The sequence below is a fragment of the Pholis gunnellus genome (assembly GCF_910591455.1).
Source record: "Pholis gunnellus genome assembly, chromosome: 6".
Lineage (NCBI taxonomy): Eukaryota > Metazoa > Chordata > Actinopteri > Perciformes > Pholidae > Pholis > Pholis gunnellus.
The window spans coordinates 2,956,334-2,972,946 of NC_136532.1; the positions used below are offsets into that span (position 1 = coordinate 2,956,334).

Here is a 16,613-nt window from a genome sequence, read left to right on the forward strand (position 1 = left end):
TTTCCAAGTCGGTTTTGCGGGTTTGTGCATTCAGTTTGTTAAATTCCACCTTCGGTGCACTTTTGATCTCATGTGTTCTAAGGGTACACATTTATAGATTACAGGTTGAAGTGTTCTTAAGGGATTGATCGGGTAATTTTTACTTGGTTCCTTAAAGCCATTAGTGAGTCACTGATATATACTGACATGTACATGTCTAGGGATTTTACAAAGAAGGTCATTTCACACTTTAGAAACCGGAGGTTTAAACAATCTAAATGTGAGTAGTTCTTTACAGGGCTCGTACAAAGGCAGTAAAGTAGTCCATGAATAGGAGTTTACAGATAATTACATTATCTTCTCGTCATTGTGGAGGTTGGTTTATGGTGTTTTGCCAGTTACACTGGTTGTTTTCTTACTTCTTCACATTTTGGCATTTCGAAGAATAATGCAACAAATAAGAAATCTGTCGCGTGTCCTCGTAGCTTGCGCACCATCTGCTGAGGCTCACACTATTGCGCCATGACGGACTATGAACAAAGCTTTAGTTTTCACATTCAATCAATCAACAACACAAAACATTTAGTTTTACAGGTACTTGGAAATATCAAGGGATCTCCAAAGGTCATCCATTAGCTGTTGAGAGATTTCAGTCTGCACCAAAGTGGTGTGCTGCTGACCAACCGACCAACATTGCCATCCCTAGCAACACGTTCTCACTCCCAACTCATCACATTGATGCTTGGCCACTGGCCTATACGCTTCAATAAGCCCATACGCGTCACTGTGGTTTGATTAGTACGGACCCTTTAAATGTTAAAAAGGTTCTCTCCTGTCTTGTGTGTGAGAACCATTTGTAAAGACTTAAAACTAGCTCGACATAATTCATCACAGTGAACATCATGTCTGCGTCTACTTTTGTCAAAGATATGTTGGTGTTGTGTGTTAATGCTCGAATGGTTCCTCTCACTACAAGACAATGTTCATAGTAATTGGAAACACTACAGCATGCTTTGGAAAACGGTCAGCTTTCCATTGAAATGATCTTACAACAGAAAGCTGATGTCTGTCCAAGGACACTCTGAGGTTATTGGTCAGTCAGTCCTCCCACATATCATTTTACAATTTTCTCTCCGCTGTTTTCTGGTCAGCTCTTAATCGAGGCATTTCTGGGATCAGGATTAGGCCTCGTTTCAGCCCATACACCAAGGCTGCAATGCTCACTGACAATGGAGCAGCACTAGAGAAGAATGGAGCTCTCCAATGTGTGGTCTCTGTTGCTAATCCTCATGACAGTTTATTGACCATTATAGCCTGAGGCCGGGAAGACTTCCAGCAGCGGCCAATACAGCCGGAGCCTGCTCTGCTGTGGCCCATTGTGTGTTGACAAAGAAAGGCTGCATCTTTAACCTTTCACCTCTAAAACCTCTGCAACCAGCTCCTCATCAAAACAACATCCCGACTCTTGCCCCCTCCGACTCCGTGGATAGAAACATGCTATGCGTGCCCAATATGGTATTTAGCAGTACAGTACTGTAGGTAGCAAATATCAGTCAGATTAACTGTTTCAGCTCTAGACCCCAAACCTACTTTTAGTAAGTAAGACCGTAAGAAAATCGACACACTTACTGTATTGATTTTCAAAAACACTATTGATTTTGAATTTGTAGTTTGCATAGATTGGTGGCATACAGAGACTCAGATTGCACAACAAGTTGTTCTATGATGTTGGATGTTACAGGGACTGTGATGAATGCAAATACAATCCCACCGTTCTGACTGCATAAGAAGTTTGGTTTTATTCAGATTCTATGCATATGCTAGTATTTTCTTTATACCGTCAGATTTCCTCAAATCAGTTTTCAAAAATATCGCAATACACTGAATTGTAATCCGTGCATCATGATGCAGTCCGACAGGAACAACATGACTCAACTATTTTGAGAATCACTTCATTTCGTTCAGTTTTAAAGCCAATTCCAATAACCTTCTGCTTCGTAAATGTGAGGATTTGATGCTTTTCTTTGTCATACACAATAATAAACTGAATATCTTTATACTTTTGGTTAGAAAGAACAAATGTTTCCGAGGACGTATTTGGAACATGTTTGCTGATTAACAGTTGTGTCAGGGTATCACTGTAAGCTTTGACAGACAAGTCAAGAAGTATCGATTACTTTCATTATCAATTTAGCCATTAATTATGTTTTGGTTTTTAATTATTGATGTAGTACAAAGTCACAATTTTGTTCCCGAAGCCTTTTCAGACTTGACAGCATGTTCTATCTTTAGACCATCAATTTGGAATAAATACCCACGAAAAAAAGAAAATCTAAATATTTTCACAGGAAAAATAGAAAAAGAATGGTGGCTGCAGTTAATAATCTGCAACTGCGTGTGTGTATGTATATAGTCAGTGTTTTGTATTAAATAAATAAATACATTGAAAAATGGCATTTTTCATCATTTCTAAAGACGAAATAATTAATTAAGAGTCAACTAAATCTAAAATTTAAAACGTAAATTAACAAACTGACACCTGATATCGCAGGCAGCATGAGCAGCTTTTCTACTGTGAAACGCAGAAGACAAAATTAAATATCCCTAAACTTTTACACATACTGGAAATATCTCTAAAATTTCTTGAAATACATTCTACAATAGTGTGGTTCAAAATAATTTTGCTCCGACACAGTTGTGGTGGAGTCTCTACTTAACGCTGGTAGCCACATTCCTTACTAGAAACACAATGTATTGTAGAGGCTTCATCGGTTATGTACATGCAACAGATACTGAAGTCCCCCAACCTCTGAAACCCTCAACCTGAAGCCATCAGCACTGCCTCGGAATCCCTCCCCAACATTCATGCAGCCCCTATATCAGCCCATCACTGTCCCGCTCTTCTGTCCCAGATGGCTGGGGTTCCGCATGGCCAGCGGAGGGCAACGCCAGCCTGTTATCTGAGTAGGTTGGCCTCTACCTGCCAGGCTGGCCGGCCCTGGGCCAGCCCTGCTCTTATCTCAGCACTACAAACCACACGGCCACCATCTATCACATGTCTCACTGCAGGCCGGGCTCCAAACAGCGGACGGGATACAGAGGGGAAATGATGACGGAGTTGCCAGAGGAGTCAGTGAGTAACCTGGCTATTGGCCACTAAAGCATTAGTGAGGTCAAACTGGTTCTTTGAACCTCCAATACCCCCACTGAGTCTCCCCGTCTCCGTGAATAAACCCATTAATGGGATATTGTGTCACACTTGGACTGAGCTGTAGGAGCTAATAGAGACAAGAAAGAAACTTTCCCCAATCGCTGTTTTTTTTTTTTTTTTTTTAAATCAAAGTGAGTTTTCATGCATTAAGAATTCATTAAATTCAATTGTTTAGTCTGTTCAAAACTTGGCAGCGTGACCTTTAACTAGAATCCTCATTTGTAACATTCTGAACACATACAAGGAACTTCATGGCAGAGCCGCACCAGTACTATGAACCTCCTCATTTTAATAGTGTTTTCCTGGTTTTTTTTAATAAATAAATATATATAAATAATGTAGTTTGTCATGTATATTGTCAGTTTTTTTTATAATCTATATCTTCTGTTTTTTTAATATATATTGTCCATTTGTTTTTTAAATAATGTGTATTGTCCAGGTTATTCTAATAATCCAGTTGGTCCAGGTTTTGACATCTGTGTCTGAGGTTTCTGCCTCCACCTCAATGGAAGTGAATACAATGATGATTGAGTTTCAAGAGACAGTGTTTTGGAAGTTTTGTTCGATTGTGTCTTGATTAGCAGAAACTTCAAAGATAAATGTCTCAAAAACCTTAGTGGTCGGAAGACTAGAAAAGCGCTACAACATTTTGTTCTGGATTCCTCATCTAAGGTGTTATTGTCCTTCGTCACTGAATAGGTCACTTCCCAAAGCACAGTGGATACAATGCAGTAATCAGCGATACTTTAACAGACCTATCCCAGATTACATCACATGACATGAACAAACTTGAAATGTTTGCCCTACAGAAGCTCTGTGTAGGTAACTAGCATGAACAATGAAGATCCAAGACTGAACATGTGCCAATCTTCTCTCACTACACTTCCTGCCTGTGAAAGCAGAATGACTGAGGAAAGCACAGTTCAGAAATGTTCTGTAAGATTACAGTTGTGCGTTATGCAACGTCAATTTTTCACCCACTTGATCACTCAATCAATCAGCCCTCCCGACTGTGAGATGGATGAGAGGAAGCAGCAGCCACAGATAGATCATTGTTTTCACTCGGTGGCTCTGAGAGGTCAGAGCAGAGAGGGCTGCGTTACCCTTTGGGCACCACTCGATCCATCCCCCCCCTCCAGCGGAGACACCCATGCATGACAGTAAGGAGTTTCAGTTTGCCTCAGACAGCCTTGAAGGAGCAGATGGGTGTATAACCAAGTGGAGACATTGCTGCTGCTGCTGCTACAGGACCACCTGGCTTTAGGGAGCTGTTGCTGCTGGATCACTCGATCTAGCTGGCTGCTATCAAGGCCTTATTGTGCCTTTATGGGGTCAATGTTGCTTCCAGTGGGTGTGAATGGCCTGCTGAATGTGAGAGGGGTGCTACCTCCCACTGCCTCTACAGGTAAACCTTAAATACAACCACTTCTATGAGCCCCCTCCTCACCACAACAAGACTGGGTCCTGATTGACAGTCTGTCTTTGGCTCAGAGCCTCTCAGCTCCCCGTGGTGGATAGGGCCTTATGACGATGTAAAAAATGTCTTCTCATCCTTTTGATATTGACGTCGTGAAGCCAGCTGTCGGATTGCGTTAGAGCAACATTCACATCAGCTGGACGCGGCTTTACGTTCTGAGCCGTGCATGTGGGAGCGCAGCTGGAGCAAACCGCTGTTTTGCTTTGAGAGGGCACAACATGCAGAAACATTCTCAGACTCAGCTCCACCACAACAAGAGGAGCTACTAGGAAAGTCCCCCTACAGGCATAATGGATGTCATCACCTGAAACAGACTACAGTCTACGGTACACACAAACGTGTTAACAGGGTTTTGTTTGTGGCTGCTCATGTAGAAACCGTATCTCTGATGTACCACATACAACGGTTAACAGATAATTAAATGTACACGACTGTTTGATGCCATCACACTACATGACCATGGCAATGACCCCGAATGTAAACACGGCAGGTCTAAAACTACTCGACAGCTAACCCAACTTATTATAACCAGTGAGAGAATAATCAGTGATGTTATGAATGCTCCATACACCTAGATTCAGAAATTCAAAAAATGATTGTGGACCTTAATGTCTACTACCTGTCCTGTGAAATGCATTTATTAGTTGTTAAAATAGAAAGAAACTGTGGTTATTTCCTATAGAATATGTATTTATTGAATTACCTAAACACACGTCACGAGGGTTAATGACCTGTATCGTGTTAGAAGACGTCGGCCGATGGCCCAGCCCTAATGGTGGATATTGCGTATGACAGCTTGTGAAGGAACTTGAGTGTCGGCTTCACAAGCTGCTCCGCGGTCGTCCCTCTGACCTCTACATCTGACCCTTGACCTCTGTGTGTAACACAGCGCAGCACAATGTCTGCTCTGTCCTCCCCGCTGTTTCAGGCCTGAGGTGCTGCCTCGCAGCGCCGCTCAAGTTCACAGATCTCCAGCTCACATTTTGACCAGCAGCTTTACACCGTGTGATCACCTGGAAGTGATGGGAGACTGAGCCACGGATGACTGAGGAGGGTTTCAAACTCACCAGTAGCATTCAGACATATCAGCACTTGTGAGGAGTTTTAAAACTGAATTTAAGACACTCACATTTAATATATTTATGGTGAGTGATAATATCAATTCAGATATTTTAACGCTTTTCTTAAGACTCGGAAGCGCCCTGCGTTTTACTGTCTTTTTAATCTTTTCGGAGGTATATAACTAAAATAAACCCCCGAAACGTGTGCACATATTTTATATGCAGAACAGAGTTAACCAGTATTTCAGCCTGATTGAAACTGTATGCTATAAGATACGTAGACTAACACATGTCATTTAAACCTTTGAGCTGCTAAATCCACCATCACACACACACACACACACGTTGCTCAGAGGTTTTTGAATTCACAGAACGTTATCTCTAAAACTATACTATACTTCATTTTGGGAACAAACAACTCATCTGCTTTCTTGTGAGTGTGAGGGTCTATGGGTAATGTAGAGAGCTGGAGGAGCTGGAGCCCGGCTCGGACTCAGCACCTCACTAATGAACACGGTTCTTCATCCTTACACACAGACATTTAGCCATGTGTGCTTTTAAAAAGGACTTGTGTTGTGCCACTATTTCTAGACGAACACCCACCGGGCGTAGTCTTGTTATCAGCGAGGTTGCCAGCACTGTGCCTGTAAAGAGACCAAAACAGTTAACTGGCAACCCCACACTGGAGAGGCTGTGTAGAAACGCTCAGTAGATGGATGATCTCCCCCTGGAACCTCAAATTGTTCTTTCGACATGTCTGTCCGTGAACAGGTTTAACGAACGTGTTGGGAGGATTTTCTCACGTTGGACAGAGCCAGACATGACGTTTATAGCTCATTCGTCTCGTCTCACTCTCAAAGAGAAAGCCAATATGTGCATTTTCCAAAATGTTGAAGATTTCCTTCACGGATTCCAACGATAAGTCAAACTCAGCTTTGAAGATAAAAGAAAGATGAAGAAATCCAAAAAGTTAGTAACCGATATAAAATAATATTTGACTTCATTGTTTTGTACTTAGAGATCTATGATAAATAAGCCACCATGGGCCACATTACAATCATCCAGTGGCAGTAAGGAGACTCCACTAGATACTGGGGAAATGCATAGAAAATAATGCCCATGAGTTTTTTGTTTCTTTATCTTATTTTAAAGCATAAATGTCTCTTACTGAAAATATGACTAATCATTGATGGATATCTGAGGGTTATAGTTCAGTCCTCTTTTTATTTAATGCTACATTGACGGCCATAATGCTGCCTTCAGGATCAAACAATGGGCTGAAGGCCTCACACTTTCTCATAGTGCAGTCATCAGTGAATGTCGTGTTAAGCTAATGAATGTATGTCTTTATCCGTGCTAATCCGGGCGGCCGGTCGGGCTGAGGGTCGCGCTGTGGTCAGAGGGGTGGGGGCTCCGTCACCGCCACTTGACACGCTCAAAGGAGCAACTTCCCTTTCATCATACCAGGGGTCAGAGTTTTACTACCTCACAGAGCGAGCCAGCGCACGGCGCAGACTGAGGCGTAAAGCAGCCATCTGATAATAATCATCTTACAAAAACCAACCGAAGACAAAAGAACAAACCAGGGGTCACCATGCTGCGATCAGTCAGCTGCAGCTCACTTCTTGTTCATCAAGAGGGCCACGTCAGGGAGACACTCTGAAGTCAAATCTGGGTGAATTTAGTCCAAAAGTTGGTGGATTGACTCCAGGTTGACTCCAGGTTTCCCTATTAACGCTTAAAGTCATCTGTAATATATATCGAGTAACTATGGGTCACTTTTAAATTCAATCTATACCTGTAACTTTTAAACAATTGTTGCAAACTCAAAGTCTCATTTTCCTGTTATTCAGCAGCTCAGAAGCCCTCCCTCCCTGTGGATAATGAGACCACAGTAAATGTCACCAGTTACTATAAAGGCACAAGGTTCAATGGATTTACTCCTCTGGTCACACTCTACATGAATCATCCTACGATGTCATTTCACTTTTGTGAACAGAATTCTCTTTCAGTGTGTGAGCAGAAATCATGAACTTCACTATGTGGCAATGAAATAATATCAAACATTTGCTGATCAACTTCTAACTACAATGTAGCACACACACACACACACTTACAGCTGTGCATCTGGGAGAGGCTCCTCCCCTTCTGCTTGGCACTAAAGTGTCAGCAGCATTCTCAATTGAACTGGTCTGAGAGTTATGTAAATAGAGTTCAGTTATTATGCACAAATGCAGTGTAGTGTTGAGGAAATGATCTCAAATGAACAGGGCTCAACACGTACATGCTCCTGCTACACTAAACATCAGTAGAGCAGCTGTAATGTTCCTCACAGAGCCCTCGGAAATGAATCCAGCAAGTCACTGGCTGCTTGTTCATCCATTCAAAAGGTTGGTTTTCTGGACCTTTGCACTGATTCCCAGCACAGATCCATTAAACCTTCCGCATTGAAGTCTTGGATTGTGGGTCCATCAGCTCTACTTTCAGAGATGACTTCCAGTCGGTCCTGATTCTGGGAAATAATCTGGGAATGTTTTCTGTCCCTATTTTCTTTACATGTTAAAGACCAACCAAAAAATGTGTTTGCCTATTTCTCAAAATGGTTGCCAATGGCCATCTGGAAACTCTTCCTGTCAAGCCCTGCTTAAACCATTAGTCATTTCATCAATTGCCAGAAAATCCACACATTTAAGTGACGCTTCTCTTGTGTGGGGATTTGCTGCGTCACTCTAGTTTAGATCATTGTAAAATGAATGTCATATCGACAAGTATTTTACTAACATTTTACAGACCAAACAATAAATCAACCAGTGGAACTAATAGTTAGATGCAAAGACTCCGCCCATAGGCCGTTCACAACGGAGGTGCACAGCCCTTAAAAGCATTACCTCAAGTGAGCAATCAGGAAATGTTTGCTCATAACCGTGTGTGTTTAGGTAATGACAACAGTAACTGTTTAGCAGATTCCTGTTGAAATTGCCATTGTGCACAGCTCTGTGTGTCTTTTCTGTTGACTGCCAAATGACTGTGGTGCCTGGCTTCGTCCATAAATCAGTGAGGATGACTGCGCTACATCTTCAACAGATTCCAATCTTCCCAGCATGGAAGGACCTTTGCATCGATACACCAGTCAAGTCACCTGTGTGCGCTGAAGTGAGTTCCTTCAAATAATAATAGAACTGACACCTAATAGTTAAGGCTGCTAACAGAAGACCCCCGTTTCCTGCTCTACATACCAAGTTCAGTGTTTTACAGCTGCCTGTAAACTCATCCTCATCCTCCACCCAAATACAAACTCAAATTGAAGACGTTTATGGCCTCTGGCTACGCTATGTGTTAAATATCACAGAGGCGTGATAATTTGCCAGTGTCACTGTACCCATACTTACTGTCATGTATTCCCCTTCAAAATATGCTTTATGGCCGCTCCTCCCCCCCCCCCCCTCCCTGCAGCTCATTAGCAGCTGCTCGATCCTCAGGTTGTGCCAGGATCCAGCTAGTGAACAAGTCAGAGAGCAGCTCACTGCCACCCTGGCCTGTAGCTCATGGATCAAGTGGAGGCTGTAAATACTTTGCTGGGTTACATGGAGGTCAGCTGAGAGCGGGCCATTAATGCTTCAAGAGCAACATCCCACTGACCCTGGTCACCGTTCCCATAGCGCTCACTGCCACCTCCCCCACGTGTCCGTCACAGTCCATACAACAACAACATCACAAGCTCAGCCTCGGGGGAAGAGCTCTGAGCTCAGTGGGAGGATGGACATTGAGTTTGTCAAAGGATTTTTTTTTTTTTTAACAAATATCAACAGAGATCTTTTTATGGCTTTGATGAATTGTAAAAAAAAAAAAAAGGAACAGCTTCCATGCATAACGTCAAAAGTCATAAACCCAAAGGGATCAACGCTGACCCTGGGCGTGTCCAATCACTCACTACATACAGTCAGTATAGCCGCCATTTTGTAGTGCTGTCCGAATGTATAGTGAGAATTATTAAACCCTATAAAGTGGATTCACAGTATCCCACAATGCATCGTGAAAAGTAAGGTACAACCCATGGTCACTAACTTAGCACTATAGAGCCTTTAACAGATTATTAACAAAGATGACGTATGAAAGTTTGCAAACAGTTTAGCACCAAAAACAGCAGAGTACAACAGCATTAACCACCAGAGATGGTGACGGCAACCTAAACAAACTGTCTTTCCAGATCCGTGTGCTTTTAGTGAGCGGATAGAAAACATTAGCAAGTGGCCTATTATTTAGTTTCAGATGTACATGATTTGGTTGAGAAACCTAGCGTGTAACGTTACACCAGCGGGACTTTACGAGCAACAAGTCACCAGACGATCCAACTACATGTTCTGAGTTAATCTACGCCATGACACAGACTCAGGGGTTGGACTTTATTAACTGGGTGTTACAAACAGGAGAAGTTTTGATCAGTCCAGTGGTAGACAACACATTTAAGAGACACCGCCGGTGTTTCGGTTTCACAAGTGATCGTGTTAATTGGATTAATTAAAGATACAGGCCATAAAATGTTGAAAGATTTCTCATAACTAGCGCTGGGTAATGAACCTCTATACTTTTCTAATACTAACAAAAATGCGATTCTAACCCCAAGTATCAAAAACTTTAAAATTTTGCCAATTTTAGGCCATTTCATTAGTGCAAAGTTCTAGTGTTTAAACAACAATTAACGATGTATTAATTAAAAAAAATGTTTTTGTATTTCTCAAAGAATGGCAGTCAGCATCTTGAAACGACAGAACAAAGCAGGGCACAGCACTCGTGTTGGACCAAGGTCAGCTTGGTATGAGAGTATGAGAACGCAGGAGAGTGACATTTCATACAGTGGTCAACAGCAAAGCGCCCAAACTGTCCGGTCTCTGTGCACGTCGGTGTGATGGGCCGGTTTGAATGTTGTCCTGATAAGATAAGACGAGACAGGAGGAGGATCTGAAACTGATCTGAACCGGTTTGTGGTTGCATCACCTGACCCTCTTGATTCAGACCACACACGCATGCTGCCTGGAAACCGCGGCTTCAGGATGAAGGACATTCAGCCTCTAGACCCCTCAGAGACGAGGATCTTCTGTGTAAACTACCAGCGTGAACATGAGGAATGCCATCTGTGAGTAAATGAGCGCACATTCATGAATATTGTAAGTCGTCATAGTCCCAATAATAGCATATAGGGCTACGCATGATGCCCACATATAGAGGTCCTGTTTTCAGAGACTCATAAAGTAAAGTCCTTCAGTTTTAAACAGTCTCAGCAGCAGAATTAAGAGACCTGCTAAAGACAAAGAAGGATGGAAATAACAGAGCTGTTAATGCTGTTCACCAGAGGGTCCAACTGTCACTGAAATAAAGAAGAAATGATTCCATATGAACAACATCTCACCACAGCACAATGATTGATGGCTGAGACAAGAGGTCAAAACATTTAACAAGCTCGTATTAGTATTGGAGCACAATAGCATCAATAGCCAATTTAAGTTAATGGTGATATCTTTAGGCTCTATCAATACATTTAGAATTATATTAGCCTAAACGTCAAACATCATTTCATACTCAAAAATACTAATGAAATATACATATTACAATACTATTTTCTTATCTTACAAATGGCAAATTTCTATAAATAAATAGCCTGAACACGATCAACAATGACCGAGAACAACGACAACAACCGATGACATGAGGAACTCTCAACCAGCCTCAGTTTAGTCCTGACCTCCTAACGGTCATATAGGATCACAACAGTGTTTCATGCCTGTGTGCATTTGAAAGGTCAATTATATTTAGAGGAAACAAACCATTTCTGGCCAAATGTATACAAACAGTCCAGTAAAATATTCTCAAATATTTTTTAAAACTAGTTTTCTTATTAAGCAAATTCATTATTTGACTTTTTTTTAATTTGTAAGCACTTCAAAAATTTTCGTTTTCCATTTTTTAACATATGTAATCTAACTTAAAAATAGGTTATATTCATGAATCGCTCCTCTTGATTAAAACAAATCAAAGTGTATTTTATGGCCTGTAACTTTGAATGTGTTCGGCCGGCAGTAAGAAAAGAAATAATGCGTCACGTCAGTGTTTTTCTTTATGCATCATTATACTGAAACCTGGATAATCAATACAAATTAAAGAAGTAAATCCAATCTATAGCAGGGCCAAATGATTAGTGTGAAGCTTCCAGCTCGTCTTCACTGCCGTCTCATTGTTCCAGCACATACAGGATAGCACACACTTCAGAATCCTCTCATTCATCAAAACGGAGTCTTAAATGGTGAAACCATCTGCTGCGGAGCGTGCTGTGAGATAAATCACTTTGTTTGAAATGCTAATCAGCCCGGGTGAGGAATAGGTGGAGTCCTAACATTCAAACCCTTGTTTCACTCTGAAACTAGTAAAAAAATCCTGATTATTTCTTTCAGTTTGATTTTATTGAGAAAAGAAATGAGTGAAAGATGAGGCCGGATCACTATCTGATTCTCCCCGTTTCAAGACAGTGTCACTTGATCCAAGACAGAGAGATTCTGCATCGGGAAAATAGAAAGCATTGCCAAATTACTTTAGGAAATGTAACATTAACATTTAGTTTTATTGAACTAAATCAGTTGTAGAGATATTCTGCAGCGTGTCAGAGAGCACACAAAAGGAGACTGCAGGATTTACTTTGAAAGACAGAATCCTTCAGACTTTCAAACATCCTTTTCTTATTTCCACAACTTCCATTTCATCTAAAAATGGGAATCAAAATACTTGATGACAATGACTGAAAATACCTGTTAAATGTGTCTGTTGAAGAATAAAACCATCAAACCTAAGAAAAGACTAACAAAGATAGAACCATAGTTTGCTGTAGAGACTCCAGATCATTTTGTTCCAGCTATTTAGAATACAGTCATCTGCTGTGTGTTTGTGAGGGGGGGGGGGGGGGGGGGGGGGGGCTGCTGTCACTGTGCTGATGTTGACACAGATCTAGTGATAGCGGAGGAGTCAAGTTAAGAAGAAGAAGAAGAAAACACAACATGATGGATCACATCTGCCCTCCCCCCCCCCTCCAGCAGCCCCTCCTTCCTTACTGTACTCCTCCAGGCTCATCATTCAAGCTTCACAGCAGCGGGGGGGGGGGGGGGGGGGGTTGCATCCTGTCCCTGCCCCACCCACCGCCAGCCGTCCCCGAGGGGGAGGACAGACCCCCGGCCGGAGCAGGGGGCTGACAAAGCACTTTCTTTCAGCCTGTCGGCCCTGCCGGGCTGCTAACCCCCGAGGCCCAAAACATGGATCCACACAAATACGGGACTCCTCCACCCAACCTGTCTCCCGCTTTCTTTCTGCTCCTTCCACCGAATTTGATTATATTAAAACAAGCACACTTCAGTGAGCAGAGTGGCAGGTGGGGTGGGGTGGGAGGGGGTCCTGGTCAATTCAAAGATCAATCGAAATTGAGTACTTCAAATGTGGTTATGTGGAGAACTGGAGCTGTAGGAGGGTTTGGTTGATTTCTATGCAACAATGTGAGCAGAGGATTTAACAGTCAACACTTCTCCGTCAGTGATGGGTTAACCAGCTGCATTTAACATCTGTAACATCTTTCCTTCCTCCGCGGCTGCAACTAACGCTGATATTCTTCATCGATTAATTGTCAGACTATTTCTAATGTGTATGTGATTTTTTTTGCCTCTGTAAAGAACTTGAATTGTCTCGTTTGAAATGTGCAAAGAGCTGCCGTGTCTTTTCTTTATGAATTGAATCATTTGGTAAAGTGTCAGGAAAATAAAGAGAAATGCTGATGAGCTGCAAGATGAATCAAGCAGCTTTGCACAATTAAATTAATACACAATGACTCTGATAATCAATTTGATTCTTTTTTAAGTTCCAGTTTCTTTACTCCCGTGTGACACCAAAAATAAATGTCTGAGGTGTCCGTTTGGGCTCTGGGAGACATTTCAGACCAAAAAACTAATCGATTAAATCGAGAAAATTACTAAAATAAGCATTAAAATGATTGTTAGCCGCCTTTTTTTTGGAGCAGTTTACGTCTGACGTCAAGGACAAAACTTCATGTGATGAAAACAGCTCACCTGAAAAGAGAATTTTTTTCTTTACAAAATTACTTAAATCGATGAGAAAAGTTTATATTAATATACTTATGACTCCATACTTCAGCTCTACACGATGTAAAAGGCCTTCCTCCTCTTACAATTACATTTAGAACATAAAAAGGGGGCACTTTTCTATCAAAAGAATTGTATTCATGGCGATGTTTAGATTAACAGAGCTCTTAATTTGGTGAATCTTCTTTGGACAAAAGAAAAGAAAAATGCTGAGTTTGCAAATTACTCAAACTGACTGAAATAATTAAATCCCATCAAATGGTTGATACAACATGTTGAAAACACATTCTGCTTTCTTTGGTTCATTCCATTTGTGTATTCTTTTACATTCTGCAATGACAGAAATAATAGAGAATTATTTCTTTAAAAATATATATATTTAAGGTTAGCAGGGCGGCAACAATTATTTGAATTATTGATTAATCTGTTATTTGATATAGTCATTGTTTATTTTTTTTAAATTCAGAAAATAGTCAAAGAAAATGTCTGTTACAATTTCCTAAAGCCCAAGTTGACGAAATGAATTTAAAAAAAGTAATTAAATTAATCAAAATTGGTGGTTTATTTTCTGTGCATGGACAAATCGTTTGAGTAATAAATGGTACTGTGCCTAAACATATGTAATAATGTATTCAAATAATAAACAATACTCCTTGTCCCTCTTTTTGTAATTATTAGAATTCTCTTTTCAAAAACCAAAATGACGGAGAAAAGGAAGCCATCACATGTCGGTGCAGGCTTTGAGTCTCTTTATAATTACGCTCATTAAGTCGCCATCATAGTGCGATCAGAGCACGCAGAGTTAAAGGAATTTCAATCTTGGAAAGGTCAATAAATCTTCAGCCCCCCGCATCGGGGGCTCGATACGGGACTGGCGCCTGGGACAGACACTGCTGCAACGCATTGTGGGGCTTAGTTTGGGCAATATATAGAACATGTGAAGACAATCAATTGGAAGCCAACAGAACGGGAAGAAAAAAAAAAACTTTCGTACAGTGCAATCTGAAATGCACTCTGAACCCATCTGACCCACGTATCGCCTCTCCTTCAAACCCATCTTTTCCATCCTGTGAAGCACATGCAACACCGGATTTTGGGGACTAAAAAGCTCATGGCTCCAGGGCGTTCTCCAAGTTCAAAAGTTCACATTTTACGATCTCCCCGAGCCTGGCTGGCCACCTCCAAATAAAAACATTCCGACCTCTGTTCCCATTGAGCCCAAGTCTCTCTCAAACACGCGCACACACACACAGAGACACACACACACAGAGACACACACACAGAGACACACACACAGAGACACACACACACACACACACACACACACACACACACACACAGAGACACACACAGAGACACACACAGAGACACACACACACACACACACACACACACACACACACACACACACACACACACACACACACACACCTCAAGAAGCAAGCCAACAAGTCGGTCCCTTCCATGATGCAAAGCACGGGACCAAACCAAAGCACGTACATTTTGGACCACATCTCTCTCACCCCTGGTCACAGGACACTCACTGCATTCACTCCACTTGTTGAGATACATGTAGCGTGTCGAGCCCTAAACTTCATTTCAGCAGATGAAGCAGCAGCAGGACCAGGAGCCCACTGAGCTCACGCTCCAGCTGTCCCGTGTGTTCAGGTTCCGCTCACGCGTCACGGTACAGTTCGGAGAGGTACCTCTTGAGAGGTGGCTGCAGAATGCTCGTGCAGCTGATAGGGCTGATCAGAAACAGTGCAGCCATGCCTGCCGCTCTCTGTGGAGGTGAGGGAAGGTGTGCTTCCGTCACGGCCCGCAGCAGCGTGTTGTATGGGGGTGTGCGTGTGGACATGCACGATCATGCTCAGGGTCGCGTTTGCCTACCGTTAACGGACTTAGCGTTGTTTCTCTCCGGGAAGTCGAACCCAGTCGTCCTCTTCTCTATCTCCATCCTCCTGCATGGGCTGATCCCGAGTCAGCCCGACGTCGCCTCTCGCCGCCACGCAAAGACCTGCACACTGTTGATGTGGCGCTGCCAGCTGTGGTGATGGCGATAATGTAGTGTGAAGTGAATCAAGCTGGCTCTGCTTTGTCCCTGTCCTCAGGGCTCACTGCTCGGACCGCCGTCCCATGATTTAGCCTACTGATTCCAGTCAGCGGGGAATAACTGATCCACACCCCCAGGGGTGGTGCGTTCAAGAACCGTGAAAGGGGTGGAGGATAGTGCTTTCAGCCGAGCAGAAGAAGTAGCCTGATTCAACAATAATAATAATACAGTTTATTTGTACAGCGCTTTTAAAGGTACTCAAAGGCCCTTTATATGGTAAAAATAGAAACAATAAAAGCAATGACAAAATAAAAAAGGCAGATGACATTATAACAGCAATAAACAAAACAAAAACATACAAAACTAGCATCACAGGTTAAAAGCAGATTTAAATCATGTTCTAATGTTTAATCAACTATGATTGTGTAACTTCTGAATTAAGAAATGACACAACCATAGAGGTCACAATCTGTGTCTTGCAAATGTAAAGTTTAATTCCTTAGCAATTAATAGGGCCATACAATAATCTACTATCTACCCCCGCTTTCCTTGAATTGGGAGTGTAAAAAGACGGAGCCTATTCTATATAAAAGCAACTATTAGATCATTTCTGTTCATTACTCATTTGACGTGTTATCGAATAACAGTAGAAAGTTGCATTTCTCCCACATGACCTGAAGGCAGCACATACACAGCCAGT

At 42.0% G+C, this 16,613-nt stretch overlaps 1 protein-coding gene across 2 annotated transcripts in view; it reads right to left on the reverse strand.

Moving 5' to 3' along the window:
- nr6a1a (nuclear receptor subfamily 6, group A, member 1a) overlaps nucleotides 1-15,817 on the reverse strand; it is a gene marked incomplete at its 5' end in the record, with an annotated part of 80,512 nt that extends 64,695 nt beyond the window's left edge. For both annotated transcript variants that reach the window (XM_079161627.1, XM_079161626.1), the window contains one exon: nucleotides 15,751-15,817. In XM_079161627.1, the coding sequence (XP_079017753.1) occupies nucleotides 15,751-15,817 (67 nt within the window). The remainder of the gene's footprint in view (nucleotides 1-15,750) is intronic.
- Between the last annotated feature and the right edge of the window lie 796 nt (nucleotides 15,818-16,613).